The following is a 24,909-nucleotide window of genomic DNA, read 5'->3' on the forward strand; positions in this document are numbered from 1 at the left end:
ACACATTTAAGGTCAATCGCTAAATTAATTTTCACAGAATTGTACGATATGCGTCTTGCACAGCTTGATATTGTGATAATACATTTATTACAGAGGTCTAATTTGATTGTTTAATGTATCTTTTGGGGAGGAGCAGCATGCTGTTTGCACAAAATGATACTTTTAATGTTTACATTTGAGCCGGCTTATTCAAAGATTAGTTACTGTTGAAAAATATCGTTTAAATGTCAATATTTATGTCTCTGGAATATGATGTAACCCCCCCATGAAAAAATAAAGAGAAACGAGCCAGAAGCTTCTGGAAAGATTTAATCTTTCTTACGTTCACTGTTCTGACAGTCGGGATGAAATCACAGAAAGATGCAGCTAAATAAGTTCCACCAATCACTGAGGACGATCTTCACATCGCTGATGTACAGGAAACGACCCCCACCGCTGCGTCTTTACCTGCTTCAGGGGGGTGAGGTGAAAAACTGAAAGCTTTCTGCGGCCTTTCCAACATGCGCATGTTTCCCTGCAGAGAACTGAGGCCTGGAACCTGCGGCGGATGCAGCAGAACCGCAGACCTCCTTTAATACTGTTCTAGACGTCCCTTTACATTAAGAGGGGAGACGTGTAAAAGACAAAGGTGTTACCTGCACATGTGGGAAGATTTGTGTTTAAAAAAATAAATTATTACCTTGTTAAACCCAAAGTAAAACATTTCCATTCACGCCGTCCCTTTACTCCAGTTCCTGAGGCTGTCCAGCAGGGGGCAGTGCTGCATCAAGGCCAGCCTGAGGGACTGCCAACTTTTCTTTTTGAAGGAGTACAAATGGACACATCTGATTGGCTAACACGATCTAATCTGGATCTATCAGATCCAACAGGAGGTCATTAAATATGCTGACCATGATTCTCAATAGATAACGACATACAAATATATATATATATATATATATATATATATATATATATATATATATATATATATATATACACACATATATATATATATATATATATATATATATATATATATATATATATATATATATATATATATATATATATATGTGTGTGTATATGTATATGTGTATATATATATATATGCACATAAAGATATCTATATGTACATATATATATATGGGTGTTGAACTTTTGAGGCAGGGCAGAGTTAAATTAACTCCATACAGTCAAACTTAACCCCCAAACACAAAGTACACGCCCGTTTGTGTACATAAACATATACAGCACATGAAAATACTCTCACAGGACGGCTGGTGTTCCCCGATGTTTTAGGGATCGCTAACAAGTTTCATGAAACTGGGGGGTTCAGCTGCTCCTGGGGGGTTCTGCTCGTTTCCAGATCCTTTCTTTGGTAAGAACAAAAAGTTCAGAACTGTTTCCAGAGGAAATGCTCAGAATTTACACAAACAGATAAAAACTTTTTAAAAACATTCAAACAGCCTTTTTTCAAAAACAGTTTGTGGAAATTTAGTTTAGTTTTTTTTCTCTCGACCCGTTTTTCTTTTCTTCTTTTAAATGTTCGGTAGACGACGATAAAACGACTCTTTCCTGCCGCGGATCCTTTCATGAGATTTGCTAACAACCACAGACGTGTGGATGAACCAGCTTTGGTGGAGCGTCATGGAGGGTCTACCTGCAGGAGCAGCGCCCCCCCCCCCCCCCCCACCCAAACAGATCTACTTCCTGTCCTCCACGATGCTGGAGGAGGAAGAGCTCCCCGTCCTTCCTCTGCCCTCAGAGTACCGCATTAAAGGCGCATCCGCCAGTCCGGGTTTGGATCGAGTGGAGGGAACAAAAAGCTGAGGAGCAGATTGGAGGGAGGGGGCTGGACGCTCTGTCCTGCGCCGCTGTCAAGCAGCTGCTGCTGTCACCAACATCTGTCTGTCTACCTCTGTGAGGACCGGCTTCCTAAACGGGTCACTGTGCTTCTACCAGAGTTCTGGAGGTTCCGTCTGTAAATTATCCTAGAGACGGTCCGGTGCCTTTGGCGTCTCCTCCACGTTTCCCTACAGCTCTCAGGGTTCGAGCTCTAATTTTTCTGCGCAGTAGAAGCAGAGAAGGAAACAGTGAAGCTGTTGTCGTCCTCCTGGAACCGCTGCAGTACAGAACCGGATTCGCACACAGACATAAAGCGGGCCGTGACTTCTTACTGCCAACATGACAGTAGACGTGTTCGTGACAGGACGGTTGCTATGGTAACAACAAAAACGAGCAGGACGCAGCGATAGCCACACGTCCCGTCTGGCCTGCGGTGGCTGACGGACGCGGCGAGGACCGGCTGGACGCCGCGCTGGAATGCATTTATCAGGAGAGAAAACACGGAGAAAGGGTTCTTCATCTTTACAGCAGCGGTACGACAGTGCCCCCCCCCCCCCCCCCAGCTGTTGCTGTGGTAACCTGACTGTTGAATGCCCGTGTTGCCATGGTGACATCGAAAGGTCTCAGTTCTGGAGAACATTCCGGCCCGACCGGGACCGTTTTTCAGAAAATGACTCGGCGCCACAAAGGTGGTCGTTGCACGGCCCGGCGCGTCTCTGGGGGTGGGGGGTGTTTATTTGAAAATGGGCGGCGGTCCTTTTAAGGACACGCCCACACGTGAGCGCCGCTTCTGAGCTACGGCAGGTTCTCCTCTCGAAGGCTCTCCAGGATCTCGATCAGGCTCTCGAGTCCGAGCATGTAGCCCCGGTCCGGCCCGTCGTGGACGGCCGTGTCGCCACGGAAACCCTTGAAGGTGGAGTGGGCGAAGTCGATCATGCGAAGATCCACCAGTGGCAGCTGACGGTGTGGCGGAGGGGAAACCACGCCCGGGGGTGTGGAGGAGTCCGGATGCGGGTGAGGGAGGGGGGTGCGCGGGGTGACGGATGTCTTGGTGGGTGGTGTTGGAGACGAGGTGGGCGGGGCCACAGGTCCGGTCCCCTGGAGCGGCGGAGGGCCCTGGTCTGAGTTCTCGCTGGCGCGGCAGCGAGCGTCGGCGGCGCCGGATCCGGAGTGTGGCTCTGAAGGCGCTCCGGGGGGGCGCTGCTGCTGTCGGCCTGGGGGGTGTCCAGGTTTGGGGGTCAAAGGTCCATAAGGTTCCTGAAAAACCAAACAGACAGAGGAACATCAGGACCGATCCAGGTCCTGGAGGAGCGGCAGAAAGTTCTAGTTTCCACGTTTCAGATCTTCTAATGTTCAGAACGAAACACCTCAAAGGCCAGACTCTGGTCCAGATCCAAACCTGGATCCAGACCCGGATCCGGGTCCCATAACAGTTCCATGAAAGAAACCAACACCTCTAAACTGAACTCTGGTCTCTTCACTGACAGATGCCGGTCCTCCAGGGGGGAGGAGAGTCCGTCAGTCCACTTCCTGGTGAAACTGGACCTTGCTCTAATGGGAACATCAATTCCTGAAAGCTACTCTCAAATCGGAATAAAAAACTTGTAAATGATTAATACATTTTCCTCAATAATGATCACAAAATGAAAACAGGAAGTCTGACGTCGTCCTCGCTCCTTCTCCACTAAACTGTTGTTGGAGTTCAGCAAACATGATAAATACTTATGATTATCTGGATGGAATCGTTAAAGATAAAATGAGCATTTAAAGGAAATAATTTACAACAGTTTTAGGGAAGTTACATGTTTATGGTTTCAGTCCTGCGATCATCTGAAATGAATAATTACATGATTTCCTGTAAGGATTTGCATTGCTGACTGCAATACTTCATGATAAAATCAAATGTATTTAATGTCTTAAAACACAGGAGAAGATGGTTCAGTGTTTAAACAGCAACAGGACGTTGATGTTAATCCTTCTGGTTTGTTCAGTAACTGGACAAACGTCGGTTCTTGTTTCAGAGAACGTTCCACAGAATCATGAGGTTCTGGAAACCTTTCCGGGTCTCACCTTCCCCTCGTAGATGATGAGCAGGGAGGAGGAGTAGAAGCGGTAGGAGGCCTGCTTCTCCAGCACCGCCTTCAGACGCCGAAGCTTGCTCAGGATTGGCTGGAAGAGGTCCCGCCTCAGACACCTGCCGTTGTGCAGGTACTGGTAGAGGGCCTGGCGGAAGCCGTCGCTGGACAGGCCGCGGCCGTAGTACTTGTTCCTGCAGAGGTAGTGGCCGGTGCTGGGCTGGTACACCTGCAGGGAGGGGGGGACCCGGATGTTACCGGACAGACGGAACCAGAACTCGTTGCAGCTACACGCAGCGCTGCCCTCACCTGCATGCCGCACACTCTGACGCCCAGCGTGGCCGACGTGCTCTGCTCACATTTCTTCATCTGCCGCGCCGCCTTCTCCTCGGAGGCGTCGTCTCCGTGCTGCCGCGTCCCCATCTTCAGATCCAGGATGCAGGGGAACGAGAAGTGATGGACCACGTTCTCCAGCAGCAGGAACTCTGGGTACCAGTTAGGGAATCCACCAACACGCAGAACCACAACAGAACCCAGGCAGAGCAGGTTGGAGGGCGGAGCCAGAAGGTGGAGTGAGGGCTGCCCGCTGCCCAGCAGCTGCACTCTTCTCTCTTTGAAGCTGAAGATCAAAGGATGACCTTTGACCCGACGGAAGCCTCCTCTGTGCGCCTGAGTCTGGGGTTGTGTCTGAATTCCTTCCCTACTCGCTCTATAATGCTCCATTTAGTGCGTTCTCCATTCTGTAGTGCTGTCCGAATCTACAATGCCAAAATCCAGGGCCCTAGAAAAGTCCCTGCAAAAAACTAGTGTGCATCCATGCTTACTAGATTATATAGACCACAATGCATTGCGTCTGAACATTTCTTACCAAAAAAAAATGTATTTAAATGTTTTTTTTTTACAAATAATCAACATTTTAATCTTCAAAAGACAGTGGACTCATTAAAAATTGTTGCCAAACACTCATATTAATTAGATTTTAACTTTGTGAAATCGATGATGTCATATCTGCCGTTTCAAAAAAGAAAAAGTAGTGAGCTTGGAGTCTGAATAACTTAAAATTCAGGGCACTACATAGTATTTTAGTAGTTAGGGATTAGGGCGGGAATTCAGACACAGCCTGGGTTACACACTGCAGCACACAGTGGGCGGACCACTCCACCACAGTAGCGGGGACATGGGAGTCAGGAGGAGATGTTCCTCCCTGACACTGACAGCAGAGCGCCATCTGAGAGCAGACAGCAGAGCGTCACAGCAGTAAAGGCAGAAAGGCGTCTGCGGGCGGCGCCAGGTAAGGGAGGATACTGAAGAGTTTGCGATCCTTGGACTCGGACCGCATCCGGCTGAGCTGCTGTTTGTGGCAGCGCAGGCTCCACGGGTTGTGGCTGATCTTCTCGGACGAGATGCCGCTGTTCCAGTCCAGCATCTGGAAGGGAACCTCCGAGTAGATCTTGGTGTCGATCCTTGGACTCTTCAGCTCTGTCAGACTGCAGGAAGAAGAGGCTTCGGGGTCAAGACTTTCAAAATAAAAGACTTTCACTTTTGCAAACAGAAACATCATCAAGTTTTTCGTTTTTTTCACCGCAGTAAAAAAATCACATCGATGCAGACATGAAGAAAGGAGTCGGGCTGAGTTTGTGCATCACGTTTCAAACCAAAGGCAGGTAAAGAGTAAGAGCTGATGGGTGGAGGCTATGCTGAGGGGGGGGGGGGGGGTCAGCATGTTCTCTGATTCTGAGCTGACTGAAGGCCTGTCAATCATCTCTGTCACATGCACAGAGAGCAGTGGTCACGCTCTGCCTCCTGCTCTGAGGGTGGAGCTGCTGAATGAGGTGAAGCTCCATTCAAAGGAGCTTGGGGGGTTGGGGGCGTGGCTTTGTTTGTTCAATTAAAGCAGATTTTACTTGTTTACAGTTTTATTAAGTAAACATGGTTTAGTGAACAGAAATTCTTTAGTGGTGCATTATGGGTAAACGGTTTATCTAAGCTGATCTCTTCTATGAGCCTGATTCTGACCTGGGGGGGGGGTTCAAACCCTCCCCACAGTTTGCCGTTTGACCTCCTTTCCTTAAATTATATCTTACTTGTCGGAGGAGTCATTATCATGCGCCTCCTTCCTGTCGGCCCGCTCCTCCTTGTGCTCGGAGGAGCAGCGGTGGAGGCTGCGGCGGGAGTGCTTCCTCCTCGGCTGCTCTCTCTCCTGGGGGTCTCGCTCCTCGTGCTCCGCAGCTCCGCCCTCCATGTTGCTCTCCACGTGGGGGTACGCCACCAGGTTGATGTATCCATCACAGTCCCCCTCAAAACACACTAGCACCACCCCTGATGGAGCAGACAAAGTTCAGAGAGGGGAAGAAAAAAAAGATCTCCTCCAGAGCGGCAAAGGACGCGGAGCAGTGGAACGCCACGGGCGTGGTCACGCTCCTCCTTCTGCAGGTCAGATTAGAGGAGTCGCCACTCGAACCGACCAAACCATCCAAAGGCAGGACTGAAACAGGTTAACATGTCACAAATGTGCAGCGAAGGACGTAAACCGCAGCAGCTCTTCAAAAAGCTTGACTTTTCAAAGTAAAATTCAAGTTTGAAATCCTTTCATCTGGAAAATAAAGGTTTTCTACTGATCCTTTAGTGTCATTTAGCTGCATTTTTGTGGTGTTTTTGCAGCTTCTGGTCACTGCATGTGCACATCTTCAGGGTTTGACAGATCTCCTCCACCTCCTCAGAAGATCAGAGGACGGCTGGAAGACCTTCGCCTCACGCCGAGCAGCACTTCAAATGTAAAGTGTTGGTATGAAACAGAATCAAACCCCAGAGCCTTTAAATGTAGGGGGGGGGGCTAAATCCCCTGTGCTCAGATCAACAGCTGATTCCAAAAGTCCTTGACGGAGAAACCTCAACAGTCTGACACTGGAGGGCGAGGGATTAACGTGCGACAGGCAGCGGCGTCGCTACACGACAGCTGAGGAGGCTGACGGACAGACAAGAGCGGAAAGCTGAGACCTTTTCATGAAGAAACTGCTTTCATTAGGCCAAAATTTTCCCACAAACAGGACAAAAACATCAAATCATATTCAGTCAGCCACCAACTGTGCAAGTTCTCCCACTTAAAAAGATGAGAGGCCTGTCATTTTCATTATAGGTAAACTTCAACTATGAGAGAAAAAATGCAGAAAATCACATTGTCTGATTTTAAAGAATTCATTTGTAAATGATGGTGGAAAATTATCAAGATCAACTGAATATATTGTTACATACTCTTTGTTGGCAATGACAGGTGTCTAACATTTTCTGTAAGTCATCACAAAGTTTTAAACTGTTGCTGGTAATTTGGTCCATTCCTCCATGCAGATCTCCTCTACAGCAGTGATGTTTGGTCCATTCCTCCATGCAGATCTCCTCTAGAGCAGTGATGTTTGGTCCATTCCTCCATGCAGATCTCCTCTACAGCAGTGATGTTTGGTCCATTCCTCCATGCAGATCTCCTCTACAGGAGTGATGTTTGGTCCATTCCTCCATGCAGATCTCCTCTACAGCAGTGATGTTTGGTCCATTCCTCCATGCAGATCTCCTCTACAGCAGTGATGTTTGGTCCATTCCTCCACGCAGATCTTCTCTAGAGCAGTGATGTTTGGTCCATTCCTCCATGCAGATCTTCTCTAGAGCAGTGATGTTTGGTCCATTCTTCCATGCAGATCTCCTCTAGAGCTGAGATGTTTGGTCCATTACTCCATGCAGATCTCCTCTAGAGCAGTGATGTTTGGTCGATTCCTCCATGCTGATCTCCTCTACAGCAGTGATGTTTGGTCCATTCCTCCACGCAGATCTTCTCTAGAGCAGTGATGTTTGGTCCATTCCTCCATGCAGATCTCCTCTACAGCAGTGATGTTTGGTCCATTCCTCCATGCAGATCTCTAGAGCAGTGATCTTTGGTCCATTCCTCCATGCAGATCTCCTCCAGAGCAGTGATGTTTGGTCCATTCCTCCATGCAGATCTCCTCTACAGCAGTGATGTTTGGTCCATTCCTCCATGCAGATCTCCTCTAGAGCAGTGATGTTTGGTCCATTCCTCCATGCAGATCTCCTCTACAGCAGTGATGTTTGGTCCATTCCTCCATGCAGATCTCCTCTAGAGCAGTGATCATTGGTCCATTCCTCCATGCAGATCTCCTCTACAGCAGTGATGTTTGGTCCATTCCTCCATGCAGATCTCCTCTACAGCAGTGATGTTTGGTCCATTCCTCCACGCAGATCTTCTCTAGAGCAGTGATGTTTGGTCCATTTCTCCATGCAGATCTCTAGAGCAGTGATCTTTGGTCCATTCCTCCATGCAGATCTCCTCCAGAGCTGTGATGTTTGGTCCATTCCTCCATGCAGATCTCCTCTACAGCAGTGATGTTTGGTCCATTCCTCCATGCAGATCTCCTCTACAGCAGTGATGTTTGGTCCATTCCTCCACGCAGATCTCCTCTAGAGCAGTGATGTTTGGTCCATTCCTCCATGCAGATCTTCTCTAGAGCAGTGATGTTTGGTCCATTCTTCCATGCAGATCTCCTCTAGAGCTGAGATGTTTGGTCCATTCCTCCATGCAGATCTCCTCTAGAGCAGTGATGTTTGGTCCATTCCTCCATGCAGATCTCCTCTACAGCAGTGATGTTTGGTCCATTCCTCCATGCAGATCTCCTCTACAGCAGTGATGTTTGGTCCATTCCTCCATGCAGATCTCCTCTACAGCAGTGATGTTTGGTCCATTCCTCCATGCAGATCTCCTCTACAGCAGTGATGTTTGGTCCATTCCTCCATGCAGATCTCCTCTACAGCAGTGATGTTTGGTCCATTCCTCCACGCAGATCTCCTCTAGAGCAGTGATGTTTGGTCCATTCCTCCATGCAGATCTTCTCTAGAGCAGTGATGTTTGGTCCATTCTTCCATGCAGATCTCCTCTAGAGCTGAGATGTTTGGTCCATTCCTCCATGCAGATCTCCTCTACAGCAGTGATGTTTGGTCCATTCCTCCATGCTGATCTCCTCTACAGCAGTGATGTTTTGGTCCATTCTTCCATGCAGATCTCCTCTAGAGCTGAGATGTTTGGTCCATTCCTCCATGCAGATCTCCTCTACAGCAGTGATGTTTGGTCCATTCCTCCACGCAGATCTTCTCTAGAGCAGTGATGTTTGGTCCATTCCTCCACGCAGATCTTCTCTAGAGCAGTGATGTTTGGTCCATTCCTCCATGCAGATCTCTAGAGCAGTGATCTTTGGTCCATTCCTCCATGCAGATCTCCTCCAGAGCTGTGATGTTTGGTCCATTCCTCCATGCAGATCTCCTCTACAGCAGTGATGTTTGGTCCATTCCTCCATGCAGATCTCCTCTACAGCAGTGATGTTTGGTCCATTCCTCCATGCAGATCTCCTCTACAGCAGTGATGTTTGGTCCATTCCTCCATGCAGATCTCCTCTACAGCAGTGATGTTTGGTCCATTCCTCCATGCAGATCTCCTCTACAGCAGTGATGTTTGGTCCATTCCTCCACGCAGATCTCCTCTACAGCAGTGATGTTTGGTCCATTCCTCCACGCAGATCTTCTCTAGAGCAGTGATGTTTGGTCCATTCCTCCATGCAGATCTCCTCTAGAGCAGTGATCTTTGGTCCATTCCTCCATGCAGATCTCCTCTACAGCAGTGATGTTTGGTCCATTCCTCCATGCAGATCTCCTCTACAGCAGTGATGTTTGGTCCATTCCTCCACGCAGATCTTCTCTAGAGCAGTGATGTTTGGTCCATTCCTCCATGCAGATCTTCTCTAGAGCAGTGATGTTTGGTCCATTCCTCCATGCAGATCTCCTCTAGAGCAGTGATGTTTGGTCCATTCCTCCATGCAGATCTCCTCTAGAGCAGTGATGTTTGGTCCATTCCTCCATGCAGATCTCCTCTACAGCAGTGATGTTTGGTCCATTCCTCCATGCAGATCTCCTCTACAGCAGTGATGTTTTGGTCCATTCCTCCATGCAGATCTCCTCTAGAGCAGTGATGTTTGGTCCATTCCTCCATGCAGATCTCCTCTACAGCAGTGATGTTTGGTCCATTCCTCCATGCAGATCTCCTCTACAGCAGTGATGTTTGGTCCATTCCTCCATGCAGATCTCCTCTACAGCAGTGATGTTTGGTCCATTCCTCCACGCAGATCTTCTCTAGAGCAGTGATGTTTGGTCCATTCCTCCATGCAGATCTTCTCTAGAGCAGTGATGTTTGGTCCATTCTTCCATGCAGATCTCCTCTACAGCAGTGATGTTTGGTCCATTCCTCCATGCAGATCTCCTCTACAGCAGTGATGTTTGGTCCATTCCTCCATGCAGATCTCCTCTACAGCAGTGATGTTTGGTCCATTCCTCCATGCAGATCTCCTCTACAGCAGTGATGTTTGGTCCATTCCTCCATGCAGATCTTCTCTAGAGCAGTGATGTTTGGTCCATTCCTCCATGCAGATCTTCTCTAGAGCAGTGATGTTTGGCCCATTCTTCCATGCAGATCTCCTCTAGAGCAGTGATGTTTGGTCCATTCCTCCATGCAGATCTCCTCTAGAGCAGTGATGTTTGGTCCATTCCTCCATGCAGATCTCCTCTACAGCAGTGATGTTTGGTCCATTCCTCCATGCAGATCTCCTCTACAGCAGTGATGTTTTGGTCCATTCCTCCATGCAGATCTCCTCTAGAGCAGTGATCTTTGGTCCATTCCTCCATGCAGATCTCCTCTACAGCAGTGATGTTTGGTCCATTCCTCCATGCAGATCTCCTCTACAGCAGTGATGTTTGGTCCATTCCTCCATGCAGATCTCCTCTACAGCAGTGATGTTTGGTCCATTCCTCCACGCAGATCTTCTCTAGAGCAGTGATGTTTGGTCCATTCCTCCATGCAGATCTTCTCTAGAGCAGTGATGTTTGGTCCATTCTTCCATGCAGATCTCCTCTAGAGCTGTGATGTTTGGTCCATTCCTCCATGCAGATCTCCTCTACAGCAGTGATCTTTGGTCCATTCCTCCATGCAGATCTCCTCTACAGCAGTGATGTTTGGTCCATTCCTCCATGCAGATCTCCTCTACAGCAGTGATGTTTGGTCCATTCCTCCATGCAGATCTCCTCTACAGCAGTGATGTTTGGTCCATTCCTCCATGCAGATCTCCTCTACAGCAGTGATGTTTGGTCCATTCCTCCATGCAGATCTCCTCTACAGCAGTGATGTTTGGTCCATTCCTCCACGCAGATCTTCTCTAGAGCAGTGATGTTTGGTCCATTCCTCCATGCAGATCTTCTCTAGAGCAGTGATGTTTGGTCCATTCTTCCATGCAGATCTCCTCTAGAGCTGTGATGTTTGGTCCATTCCTCCATGCAGATCTCCTCTACAGCAGTGATCTTTGGTCCATTCCTCCATGCAGATCTCCTCTACAGCAGTGATGTTTGGTCCATTCCTCCATGCAGATCTCCTCTACAGCAGTGATGTTTGGTCCATTCCTCCATGCAGATCTCCTCTACAGCAGTGATGTTTGGTCCATTCCTCCACGCAGATCTTCTCTAGAGCAGTGATGTTTGGTCCATTCCTCCATGCAGATCTTCTCTAGAGCAGTGATGTTTGGTCCATTCTTCCATGCAGATCTCCTCTAGAGCTGAGATGTTTGGTCCATTCCTCCATGCAGATCTCCTCTAGAGCAGTGATGTTTGGTCCATTCCTCCATGCTGATCTCCTCTACAGCAGTGATGTTTGGTCCATTCCTCCATGCAGATCTCCTCTAGAGCAGTGATCATTGGTCCATTCCTCCATGCAGATCTCCTCTACAGCAGTGATGTTTGGTCCATTCCTCTATGCAGATCTCTACAGCATTGATTTTTGGTCCATTCCTCCATGCAGATCTCCTCTACAGCAGTGATGTTTGGTCCATTCCTCCATGCAGATCTTCTCTACAGCAGTGAATTTTGGTCCATTCCTCCATGCAGATCTCCTCTACAGCAGTGATGTTTGGTCCATTCTTCCATGCAGATCTCCTCTAGAGCAGTGATGTTTGGTCCATTCCTCCATGCAGATCTCCTCTACAGCAGTGATGTTTGGTCCATTCCTCCATGCAGATCTCCTCTACAGCAGTGATGTTTGGTCCATTCCTCCATGCAGATCTCCTCTACAGCGGTGATGTTTGGTCCATTCTTCCATGCAGATCTCCTCTACAGCAGTGATGTTTGGTCCATTCCTCCATGCAGATCTCCTCTACAGCAGTGATGTTTGGTCCATTCCTCCATGCAGATCTTCTCTACAGCACTGATTTTTGGTCCATTCCTCCATGCAGATCTTCTCTACAGCAGTGATTTTTGGTCCATTCCTCCATGCAGATCTTCTCTACAGCAGTGATTTTTGGTCCATTCTTCCATGCAGATCTCCTCTACAGCAGTGATGTTTGGTCCATTCCTCCATGCAGATCTCCTCTACAGCAGTGATGTTTGGTCCATTCCTCCATGCAGATCTCCTCTACAGCACTGATTTTTGGTCCATTCCTCCATGCAGATCTCCTCTACAGCAGTGATTTTTGGTCCATTCCTCCATGCAGATCTTCTCTACAGCAGTGATTTTTGGTCCATTCCTCCATGCAGATCTCCTCTACAGCGGTGATGTTTGGTCCATTCTTCCATGCAGATCTCCTCTACAGCAGTGATGTTTGGTCCATTCCTCCATGCAGATCTCCTCTACAGCAGTGATGTTTGGTCCATTCCTCCATGCAGATCTCCTCTACAGCACTGATTTTTGGTCCATTCCTCCATGCAGATCTCCTCTACAGCAGTGATTTTTGGTCCATTCCTCCATGCAGATCTTCTCTACAGCAGTGATTTTTGGTCCATTCCTCCATGCAGATCTCCTCTACAGCGGTGATGTTTGGTCCATTCTTCCATGCAGATCTCCTCTACAGCAGTGATGTTTGGTCCATTCCTCCATGCAGATCTCCTCTACAGCAGTGATTTTTGGTCCATTCCTTCATGCAGATCTTTTCTATAGCAGTGATTTTTTGAGGCTGTTTGTTGAGCAACACAGACTTTCAACTCCCTCTAAAGATTTTCTATGGGGTTGAGATCTGGAGAGTGGCCAGGCCACTCCTGGACCTGAAATGCTTCGTTACCAGTGTGTTTGGTATCGTTGTCCTTCTGAAAGACCCAGCCAGATTTCATCTTCAATACTTATGGGGGGAGGTCTTCACTCAAAATCTGACCATATGGTCAGATGGGTGGGGGGACATTATCAGTGGTCTTGCATGTCTTCCATTCGTTTTTAGGTGACCAAATACTTGTTTTACAGCATCCTTTACAAATGAAATGGTTAAATAAATCCACTTTTCTGGATTTTTCTTTCTCATGTTCTCATAATGTAGTTGAGGTTTCCCTATGATGAAAATTACAGGCCTCTCCCATCACAACTGGTGGCTGACTGAGGACTTTTTGGCCCCATTGTGTTAGAGAAGCTTTAGGTTTGATGCTGCAGCAAAAGCCTGGAAGGAGAAAAGCACCTGAAGCAGCAAACAAAGACAAATAGGAGCAATGGATGGATTCAGAAAGGGGCTTCCAGCAGCTGTCTGCCTTTGGGGATTGAACCTGCAGGACAATGGAGCGGCAAGACGTTCAGGACTCTTGGAGGGAGGAGGAGCAGCAGAGAGTACAGGAGGAGACGCAGCCCCACTGCAAACACCATGAGCGCTTTGGAAGTAAAAGTGTTATCTATGATCACAAACATGCGGCAGCTGATCCGACTCCTCTGATCAGATTGATTTGTCGGTGAATGTTTACACTTTTCTGACCCTGAAACTTTTTCCACCAATAGAGGTTTGATTCAAAACTTTATCTTTCGTTTTCATCTGTAAAACTACCAACGACATTTTAGATTATTTTGGTGGCTGAAGTCGACCATGGCTATGAATAGAATATAAACAAACTGAATTAGAAGGAAAAAGACTTTACTGCTGTCTGTCAGGAAAAGGTGTCTGTGCTGAAACCGCTCTGTTCTGCAGAACTGAAAGCTTAAAAACGGCTGCTCTACCTCAAAGTCAGACCTTTGGCCTTAAAGCAAAGTGTTTAGCAAAAGCCAAACAGCATATTCAGACAGCTGAAGCACAGCGGGGGGGCGAGGATATGCAGGCGTGCGACCTGGACGTCCCGCGTCACCCAGCAGACCTGGATAGAGAAACTCCAGGCCGAAGCAGGACGGACCTGCAGAGATGACTGCTGGAAGCCCGTCCGGCTGACGGATCCCATCAGAACACAAACACTGAGGTTTGAGGTTCTGTTTGGGTCCGTTACTACAGCAAAGGAGGGGAAACGGTTGAAGGAGGTTCTGCTGATGAAGAGCAGAGCTGCAGCAGCACGTCACCTCCATGAAACACCTCTGCTTCCTTCCTTCTCCACCCAATCAATCAGATGCTCCTTTTTCCTACAGGCTGAGACTCACTTGAACGTGTCCTCCTCTGTTGAACTAAATCAGACATTTATGCTCTTAGCTCTCAGGAAGCTTTGAAATTCCTTCATCTCACCTGTGACATGCTCTAGGCCGACAAACCAACCACTAACCCTGATGAGAAAAAAGCCGATTCCCACCTGAGCAGGTGAGTTAATCAGATGACTGCTGTTATCAGATCCAGCCTATCGGATGACACTGTTGACACGATCCCAGAAACCCACATTTGTCTGCAATGATATGGTGGTTTTAAGGTTTGGAAGCTCCTTTGTTTGATTTACAGTATATTAATGTTTTATTCATTGATGGGGGGTTTGCAGGATCTCCGCAGCCGTTGATGAAGACGTTGGTGTCCCTGCAGATGTCCACCTTCATCCTTTCTTCCTCCAAAGACCAGATCTCTACGTCTGTGTGATGCTTCCGTCTGAGGAGGAGGAGCACTTTCTGGCATTTCCAACGTTCTTCTGCTAATATAACAGACTATTTTCATTCATCTTTGTTGTTTTATGTTGAAACGGGACGTTTCCTCTGGAGGAGGGGGCGTATGGAACTGTTTACCTTCTGCTTTGGTGTTCTGTGCATGACAGGTTCATGACGTAAAGAGACAAATGGACTTCTGGGTGTGTGAATGAAAAGGAAAATAAAGTATTGCTCCTCTACACCCAAACGTGTCTCTGAGCTCCTTATTTTACAGATGACACTCCGCTTTACCGACACTGAACCCCAGAAAGACGGCTACACTGACAAGAATCTGGTTTTGAGTCTCTAAAAAGTTCAGACATTTTTTGAAACCTATTCTGAAATAAAGCTTCACAAAACGCTCCACATCTTTCATCTTCAAGCTAGGCTCCGATAAACAGACAACTTTGCTGTAGCGGGTTGAATCTATTTTGTAACTTTGACTTTTTTCCTGTAAGTGAGGAACAAAAACATATTTATCCTCCTGAATGTTTTTCTCACCGCAGCCCTAAAACTCCATCGTAGACTGAGGCTTTGGCCTCGACTCTCACATTCCTCCAACGTTTCTTTATGTTCCAACACCAAACAAAACAGACACACCAGGTCTGGAGTGAACACCCCCCCCCCATCAGAAGAAATCTGACGCCACAGAAACGGGGACGACATGAAAACAAGCCTTTGCTGGAGGACGACATCCCACCTTTGTACTCTGGAGTGAACTCCTTCATCTCTGGAGGAAGAGACTCGTAGAAGCGCTGCTCCCTGCTGATCAGAGGCTTGCACACCGTGTGGTCGTCATACCGCATCATACTGGTGTGACCCCCCACCTGCAGCAGAAGAGAAGGAGGGGTGAAACCTTCACGCAGAAGATTTGGTTCCAGTGTCAGGTTTCTCTCATCCCATGGGGACAGATGAAAATGTTTGGGAGACCCAGAACATTTACCCCCCCTCCCCCAAAGTGACGTTTGGGTCGGAAGACATCAACTAGATATCAGGAAATAATCAGTACAATTATGACCAAAACAAACACGAAGCTTTCTATTTAGATGGGTATTATTATTGGCATTCATGTCAATATAGTGGTCCATTGCAACAACACGGTTCATCTCTCACAGTCTTGCAAATCTTTTTCGGAGCATCCTTTGATTTATTTTTTACAGCGCTCTGTGTTCCTGATTGGCTGTAGACCTTGTCAATCAATCTCCTCCGTGCCATGTCTGCTCTACTGAATGTCTTCATTTTACATAAACCTTTGATTGTAGGCGGATCTTTGTTTTTAGTCTTCAATCCTGGTCTTTTTTCTATACGCGTTTGAACTTTGAGAGTTTAGAGAAAAATGTGAGAAAATGTTCATGTCTTTCTGAGAAAAATGAGTTTTACTGCGTTGAATATCTAGAATTACAGCAAAAACTACTTTGAAAACATTGTATGTGGAAGTGTCACCAAATACACGTTTTTTTGGGAGAAGTTAAAAGGACAGTAGAAAAAATAATCTCAAAACAACTTAGATAAACCTGCGGCTAAAACAAATGTACTGCCTTCCTTTGGAAAGAATAATGTATATTCATCAAACCAAACAAACTCCTGTTTGAGAGAATTTGGGGAGCCGTTCTCAATTATACTCAAAATCTCAACAGAGTTGAATTATGCTTATGAATCAGGCTTTTAATGAAGGAGAGCTGTGGCGTCTCAGAGAAGAGAAGCAATGTTCATTGTTAGGTTTACTTTTATGTAATTATTCTTTTTATCTGTTTTCATTGGGTGTAGATACTTGTTTTGAGTCAAATGTCATAGGATTCAGCTTTCTTTTTTTCTTTTTTATAAAGGAAAATGTAACTAGTATTATTGAAGTTGCTGCGTTGACATGACTCATTCTAGAATTAAAAGTTGTGGGGAAAAAAGAAGAAAATTACTTTGCAGATTTAGCCTAAAATGGCTTTTTTTTAACAATAAATGAGGGAACGTTTTAAAATGACCCTGTAGAAATGTTTTGAATGTCCCTCTAACATTTTCCCGCTCAGCCTCACCTGGTGGATGAAGGGCTCCAAAGGAACGCCCCCTGCTTGTGGCTGAAGTATAGCTCCTCCCCCTGGCCCTGCCCCCTGTATCTTGCTGTCCATGTTGTTGGTGTGAGGGAGGCACATGGCTCCTGGCGGACGCACCGCGCTTCCTCCTGACAAATATGAAACAGATACATCCGTATGGCGTTACTCTGCCCTCCTGCTGACCACTGCAGGCGGGCAGAAGGTCGTGAAGGTCACACCTATTTAACTAAAGCAGGTAATCCCATCAGAAACAGGGTTGCTGCAGCCAGCACAGCTGATCTGGGTGTTTAAGATCTACCAGCATTTTCATTTATAGCTTGGCAAGCGTTCAGATAAATATTAACGTAAACAAACATGTAAATGAGCAAACTCAGTGACCTCAAACTGTAAGAACCAGCCGGTGCTGGCGTCAGAGTAACGGGACGGCGTGCTCCTTCACTCACCCTGGGCATGGGCTCTAGTGTGCAGTGGTGTGGAGGGGGGGGCGCAGGGCACCACAGGCTGCTGGGAGCGCACGCCGGCCCCCGGGGGAGGCGGCGCCAGACCGGAAACCCACCTTTGTAAGCCTCCAATCAGAGCGCCCCGATCCACCCACAGCAGAGCAGAGAGCCAATGAGGACAGATGGTGGGGGAGCGAAGAGGGCGGGGCTGCGGGAGATGCGCGTGTCCACAGCCTCACCAAGCTGCAACGAGACAACACCCGACAACGTTAACATTTCAAACAGTGGGCTCCTAAAAATCCCGACAGCGATGAAGATCCTCCTCCACAGACATCATGGAAAACCTCTTTGTGATCCCTGCTGCCAGTTATCAGGCATTTGCACACTAGAAGGGTCAGCAGGATGTCTTTTTAAGGTCGTCGCTCACTCTGCTCGCATGTGAAGTCTGTGTGCTCCTCGCCGCTGCCTGACTGTTAGAGATGATACTTAAGGATTCTTGATTCTGTCCGATAAAAGTTATGATGATGATAAATCATGTCATAAAATGGTTACAGTAGAACAGGGGTGTGATTCTATAAGCTGGCTTCCTGCCACTCCCTTTCAAACAATCTTTGATTTAATGTCTAATTATCCTAAGTTTGTTACGTATTTGTATGAATGTATAACTGATGATTGATTTGTTTTGTGCATTATTCCTATTTGATTGCTTGAAATAAACCATTTCAAATGAAAAAAAATCAAAACCAAAAATGAGGAAATTAGATAATCGCAGTGAAGTTTGTGTGGACGTCCTACGATCACGTGCACGCCCCACGCGTGCACCACTTATGTACGCTCAGTAGGGAGTCAGTACTCACACCTTACCAACGACGTTAGGACGCCGTACCACAGCGACACCCGTACGTCGTAAGTGCGTTTAGCTTCCATTACACTCATCACACTCACAACGATGGTACGTTCCATTTTCGTGATGCAATCCTCCTTCAGTTTGTTTTTTCAGATTTTCCTTCCAGGAACTGTCCGCTAGTCTAAACCGAAGCAGAAGCTGAACAGGCTGACGGGAACGGCGGCGTGGAGACCGAGTGGAGGAGACCAGAGGCCCACTAATGACACAGGCCAGCGTTTCCAGAGCCAATATCTGCTTAGAATCAGAGGTTCTGCAGGGCTCATCCACCAGGGAGAGCTCAGCGTGAGCCCACAGACTCAAACACACAACCTCTCCAATCAGAAGAAAAGTGAAAGGAGTCCCACAATTACACACAGACACACAACAGGGGTGCAGCTTTACCACAAACACTGAGCATGAACAAGAATGACTAACGGCTCTGTGTAATGACTCAACTGTAAGTTCATGAGTTTAATATTTTTGGAAATAAAAAAGACTGAAAAGGACTTTCAAGTGAATGTTTAAGTAATACTTCTGTCTTTCTTCTGCACTTTTACCTTTTCAAATAAAAAATAAAGAAAATGTAAAAGAGAAGAACATCTTTGTGACTCCACTCTTGTTGTTAGACACCTTCAACCTGAACTAGAACAGCAGTTTTTGTTAAAAGAGGCCAAACATTTTTAAATCCTGACATTCAGGCTCTGATGTTCTCGCACTAAAGCGCCAATAGATCATTTCAAAAGGATTGTGACTAACCAGAAAAAGCAACAAGCATTTAATAGAAAGCCAAAAATAGTTTTAGTCTTACTTAGGAGTGCAGCATAAGTTACCATGGCGACCTAACCAAGCCAACCGTTTGAAAACTCTCCGGTTCATCTGTGCATCTCCCTGCAGTCAGTCCCTTTCCAAACAAACATCTCTAATCTGCTCCTACGTCCAGCTAGGTGTGACATCTGACCTGCGGGGCCAACCAATCGGCTGGGAGGATCAGGATGAGCGTATCTTACATCACCAGCCGTCACCGTGACAAAGCCGCTGGCTGAATGATTAAGCTGCTATTTCAAACCAAATGACTGTCGGTTTTTGAGTCCTCCAGCAAGTCAGACATGACAGAGCCAATTATGGACTTCCAGGAAGGTCTAAGAGCAGAAGACGGTTGGTCACTGCCGTGTTGAAGGAACGGGGTCGCGCTGGATTTGCTGCATGTTTCTCATCTTCAGAGTGAACCGTAGATCTGGTGGAACGGCTAAGAACTGAAGAGATTCCCTCCAAACAGAGCCTCATTTCTCTTCTGCCTCAGCCTGGTGGACCAGGGGTCTCCAAGCCTCAATGCCACGCCCTGCTGCTTCCCACACGTCCCTGCAGATTACCTGCATCAGGTGTGCTGCACCCGGCAGGAGCAGCAAAGGCTCCGGAGGAGGAAAAATAATGAAAATCCACTCCTCCTGAGGATGGAAACATCTCACAAAGACTTCTTGAGGGATAAAATATGAATTTAATATAAAAACAACTACATTCAACCCTTCAGCAAATGTTTATATAAAAAAAAGACAGATGAGACTTTAGTTCTAGAAAACTGAGGTCTGTTTATCTGCAAACGACAGGCCATAAACAACCTAAACATCTGGACTCCATCAAACATCTGACATTAGTTCAGAACCTTTTCAAATAAAAAATAAAGAAAATGTAAAAATAAAATAAAGAACATCTTTGTGACTCCACTCTTGTTGTTAGACACCTTCAACCTGAACTAGAACAGCAGTTTTTGTTAGTTCAGACTTAAATAGGAGAGAAAAACTGAAGTACTAATGACTTAATATTGATATTCTTAATAAATACTTTATCCATCCACCATTAGATTTCATGTACTTATAGTTGGGTAAATAAACGGCACCTAAAGTCCTTAAAAGGTGTTTTAGTTTCACGATGACCACGCTCCTTCAGGGTTTTTCCTTTAGTTCAGCAAACACACCTGCCTCACCTGCCTCACCTGCCTCACCTGCCTCACCTGCCTCACCTGCCTCACCTGCACTCATTTCATCTGAAGTCAGCTATTCAACAACAAACACACCAGCAGCAGTCATCTGGACAGGAACGCCTCATCCAGGAGAAAGCAACAGGAATATTTATAAACTTATTATCCAGAACTTCAGAGGGAAAAACACGAAGAACAATCAGGAATTCATCTGTTTGTTTCTATTTCCTCTCAACCTTCAATTCTCCTTTAACTGAAAGACTTAGCAGCTTCACTAAAGCAGCCTTTACAAGAAGCAGAGCCCTGATAAATGTGGGATTAAAACAACATTTATTCTAAAGTTTTCCTCCTAAACCACTTCACCACAGAGTGAGGAGCAAAAAGAAGCAAAACACCTGCAGCTTTCAAAGAAAAAGGTCAGGTGCATTATGGGTCAGATTACCTGTCCACAGTTTTTAGTGTGTTTCACGCCAAAAGAACTGGTTTTCTAAGTAAAACACAGAAAATGATGGCCATCAAAGTGTTTATGGATCACACACACAACCTTCACTGGATAACTAACAATAATATTGGTTTAAGCGATCCAGACAATAATAAGGAGAATTCCACAAACAATGAAAGAAACTACGGTTGATGAGCAAAAAAAGGTTATTAGAACTTGAACTTCAGAAAAAATTTACGAAAAAACACTTGGATTATCAAGAAGATATTTTTTTAAAAAGTATCCAGATCCAGAACGGCTCTTCTGACCGATAAAATGACGGAGGAACAGCTGTTTGTTTCTCTATACACGTCTCTTCCTGTTTGGAACGGCAGGGGGGAGGAGTCACACAGTCCAGGTGTCAGATACAGTCGATGGTCCGTGCACACAAATGTTTTTTCAATATATACAAAGGTTTTCATTTTCTCCACAGAATTACTGGTGTGCTGCTACAGACTGATGGTACACATCTCAGAACCGGCACAATAAATCCCAAATGTATCGTTATCGCAATATCAAGCTGTGTAATATGCATATCGCAAAAGAAAGTGAAAATCCCAATAAATGGTGACCTTAAATGTGCTAAAACAATCTTATGGCAGCTTGAAGTATTTAGCGAATAAAATAAATCAATGAATGCAATTGACCAATCAGAGGGAGCCTTTATGTTGGTTGCTTGTCTCCAATGTAGCCTAGTTTCATTTGGAGGATAATTTAAGGTATGTCGACTCTTATTTAAATTAAACTGCAGTGAAATGCAAATGATTTCTTTGGTTGTTTTGCAATGTGTTCAATTATCGCAAGTCCTATTGTCATTGCGATATTGCTCACTAATATCAGGAGTTTTCCTCATATCGTGCAGCCCTATACTCCTCTATTACTGTCTGTTTAGTTGTGATCGTTACTCTCTATGATCAAACGTTGAACTCTCATTTGAAACTCTTCATGATCTAATCATTTCCATCCGTCACACATCAGAGCATTGCTCTTCTCTTAAATATGACACGCAGTGACTGGAAGGCTTTCTGCATAAGATGACGTCATAAACGTTGAAGGATTTGTCCTCGTCTTCCTCTTTTCCTTCAGTGTTTAGAGAATCACAGACATCAACTATCAGGCTGAACAAACAGCAGTCTGGGTTTGGACATGAATGTAAATGTTAGAGTGTTCTATGGAGCATAAACTGCAAAAACCAAAATACAGTCAAAGGATTTCCAGCACGGCCCCCTCCCCTAAAACAAAACATACTGCAAGGTCACCACCTTCATCACATCACGTTTGTCATTTCTGCTGCATCAGTGAAGCAGAAAGACGCAAAACACGGGCTGGAGGCGGCGACTGATGACAAACGCATTTTTGTCCTGGAATCGGTTCATTGTTTTCCAGAAACCAGAAAACGCCAAGTTTGGACGACGGCTACTGAGTGCACTATAAAGGGCGTTCGCCATTTTGACCTGCATAGATGTTCACTAGCGAATATAGACCACAATGCACTGCGTTTGCAAAATTGATCCAAATTGACAGTGAATTCATAAACAGTCTTTGTAAAAAGTTCTTTAGGTTTTTACTCCAGGACGTCATATTTGGTGTTTAAAACAATATAAATCCAGGGCACTAGATAGTTCAGCACTACATGACCGTTTGAGGGTTATGAAGTAGTGGGGGTGGGTGTCCAAGAAGCCAAAACCCCGTAGACTTCTAGAGAGAAATAAAGAGCTGTTGCTCAGTTGTTTTATCGGTCAGAAGAACCATTCTGGCTCCAACATGGCGACGTCCGTATTGTGAAAAAAAATGGGTGAATTGACTTCCTTTATTTGGAGTTGGAAGTAAACCGTTTCCTATAGGTCTTATATATAGACAATGGTCCCATTTAACCCTGATCCTGCTGCTTTTCATTGGTGAAACACACCTGATTCAGGTATTTAGCAGGTGCATAGATGAGGAGGAGAAAAAAAGCTAAAAGTCTACGATGAAGAGGAGATTCTAAAGGAAGCGTCTAAGTTCTTCTGGAAAAAAGGCTTCACTCATTCAAAATAAACAATCAAAGGGTCAGAAGAACACGTCTGCCGTCCCTAAATAAATATCCCCTACTGGGAACACGCAAACACAGCTGCTGCTGTTGTGTCAGGAGACACAACAGCAGCAGCTGCTGCACCACAAACACACACAGCAGAACAATCCGTCCTGTCAACCACCCAGGTGAGAAGACGCATCACCTGAGTCAGGCGTCTACCATCTGGGATCTTTGACACCACAAACCTGAGACTCTGGAGTTTCCACACGACTCCCATGTCAGCACGCCGCTCAACCAAGACACTCATCAAATTAACCATCCCGATCCCGTCACTGATGTTTCTGAAGTCCACACTCTCCTCATGTTAGGAGCGGGAAACCTTCTAATATCAGAAATCAAACAGTCACTCACACCAAAACCCCCCTTTCAGGCGTCAGTTCGGAGCTTCTGTCACAGCAGAAGACCGTCTGTCTTGTCCCACCAACGTCTTCTCACGGATTAGACCTCAGCATGCGGGACTAACTCTCCTGGTTTAGGAACATGCACTGCACATCCTGGAGATTACACTGCATTCCACCTTAAATCCACCCTCTACAACCACAACCTTTAACCCACAGACTTTCAGGAACACGTGTGTCTAAGAAAACACCAATTGAATCACAGCAGAACTTTTAGACATGTTTCCAAACAATGAATGTAAATGATTGAATCTATGCTGTGCAGATACTATATTGACACCTTTTTAATGTTTTCTCAGCTGTTTGTAGACTAAGTAACCATCTTATTAAAGATATTCTCCTCTGACATTGATGCCATCTAAAGATAGACGCCCGAAAGCAAAGCTATGACCTGTGAACAGCAGATAAGGTGTTTATTAACGTGTTGTTTATCCTATTATATGGCCATAAATGAGCTAAAATTAGCCTGCAAGCCTTGAACCAGGACAGACCTCTATCCTCCACCGCGAACCCGCAGGAACCCGCACAGAACCGCTCTCTGACAGCCGAGGAACCGAGAACTCTCTAGATTCCTCAGAAACGCCTTAACTTTTATTTATGAGTCCGCCTTTTCCAGAGAAACATGCTAATAAAACCGAACTGCACCCAAACAAACAAACACTTTAACGCCATCTCCAATGCCACATGATCATGATGTCACTCGGTCTGCGGCTCCAGGGAACTTCTGGGACCCACCTCTCGGTCTGTCAACGACGTGGACCCGCCGCGCGGCTCTCCGGTAACCGTGCGGCGGGCTGCCGTCAGTCCTCGGTTCAGGACGGGGTCCGTTAGCCGCTGTGAGTACGCGGCGTCTTGACCTTAGCCTGACAACATTCCCGCGAGCTAACGCGCCTCCGGTCCGGTCCGGAGACCTCCGAGCCGCTTTGTGGGTTTGGTCCAGAGCTGCCGCCGCGCTCCACCCTCTCCCGCCGCTGCCCTCCGCCTCATACGGACGTAAAGTCGGGCGTTACGGGCTCTGCCTGCCGTTTCAGTAGCCTCCTATGCTAACCGCTAGCTGGCTACAATTTGTTACGCAGTCGTCTGTCCGGTTAGACCACCTCCGACGGAAACCCACCTGCATCCCTGCTGGGCTCCTCCGGGGTGTTTCTGCGGGGATCCTTACAGACCAGGAACCTTCACGGATCTCCAACCCGGCGCTTAAAGCCCCCCACAACGAAGAAAAACATCCAGAGGCTAACGTCACAACACTGAAGCTAACGCAGCCCGTCCGGTCTCAACGGCTTTTAGCGGGGCCGGCGCTTTGGCGCCACCTATAGTCTGTAGATGGAACTGCAAAATGTCATCTGCAGGCCTCAACACAATGTCAACACCTTTACCTGAATGAATGTACATCTATCTATCTATCTATCTATCTATCTATCTATCTATCTATCTATCTATCTATCTATCTATCTATCTATCTATCTATCTATCTATCTATCTATCTATCTATCTATCTATCTATCTATCTATCTATCTATCTATCTATCTATCTATCTATCTATCTATCTATCTATCTATCTTAATATTTAGCATTTGGTTTAATGCTTAAGAGGTAATTTGAAAAAATGTTGGTAAATTCCTAAGACAAACATCATTTTTTACATTAAAGGTTCTCGCATTTCAATAAAAAAATAAAAGTCAAAGTCAGCTTTATTGTCAAATATGCTGCATACACATGACATGCAGCACAGATGAAATTACTTTCCTCTCGCCCCACAAGCAGCTTCTAAAATAAC

At 46.2% G+C, this 24,909-nt stretch overlaps 1 protein-coding gene across 3 annotated transcripts; it reads right to left on the reverse strand.

The window, feature by feature from the left end:
• Window positions 1-292: 292 nt before the first annotated feature.
• On the reverse strand, window positions 293-24,531 carry ip6k1 (inositol hexakisphosphate kinase 1). 3 transcript variants are annotated; one of them, XM_023955340.1, is made up of 9 exons: window positions 24,246-24,531; window positions 17,321-17,560; window positions 16,860-17,005; window positions 15,533-15,659; window positions 5,987-6,221; window positions 5,208-5,389; window positions 4,212-4,387; window positions 3,898-4,131; window positions 293-3,084 (listed from the first exon to the last, which is right to left on the reverse strand). In XM_023955340.1, exons 3-9 carry the CDS (start codon window positions 16,974-16,976, stop codon window positions 2,623-2,625), a joined length of 1,533 nt encoding a protein of 510 aa, XP_023811108.1. In that variant the 5' UTR covers window positions 16,977-17,005; window positions 17,321-17,560; window positions 24,246-24,531; the 3' UTR covers window positions 293-2,622. The 3 variants fall into 3 exon arrangements, with proteins under 3 accessions (XP_023811108.1, XP_023811109.1, XP_023811110.1); XM_023955341.1 differs by lacking the exon at window positions 24,246-24,531 and adding an exon at window positions 23,867-24,188; XM_023955342.1 differs by lacking the exon at window positions 24,246-24,531 and adding an exon at window positions 19,012-19,884.
• Between the last annotated feature and the right edge of the window lie 378 nt (window positions 24,532-24,909).

This window comes from Oryzias latipes, chromosome 5, assembly GCF_002234675.1.
Source record: "Oryzias latipes chromosome 5, ASM223467v1".
In the NCBI taxonomy this organism is placed as follows: domain Eukaryota; kingdom Metazoa; phylum Chordata; class Actinopteri; order Beloniformes; family Adrianichthyidae; genus Oryzias; species Oryzias latipes.

Bases quoted from the DNA above. Each gene is read 5' to 3' on its own strand.
- ip6k1 (XM_023955340.1), bottom strand. From the start codon at position 16,976: ATGTGCCTCCCTCACACCAACAACATGGACAGCAAGATACAGGGGGCA. The intron at 15,660-16,859 runs GTGAGGCTGAGC...CTTCTGCTGCAG, and splicing joins TGGAGCCCTTCATCCACCAG to GTGGGGGGTCACACCAGTAT. The intron at 4,132-4,211 runs GTGAGGGCAGCG...CCCTCCCTGCAG, and splicing joins TCAGAGTGTGCGGCATGCAG to GTGTACCAGCCCAGCACCGG.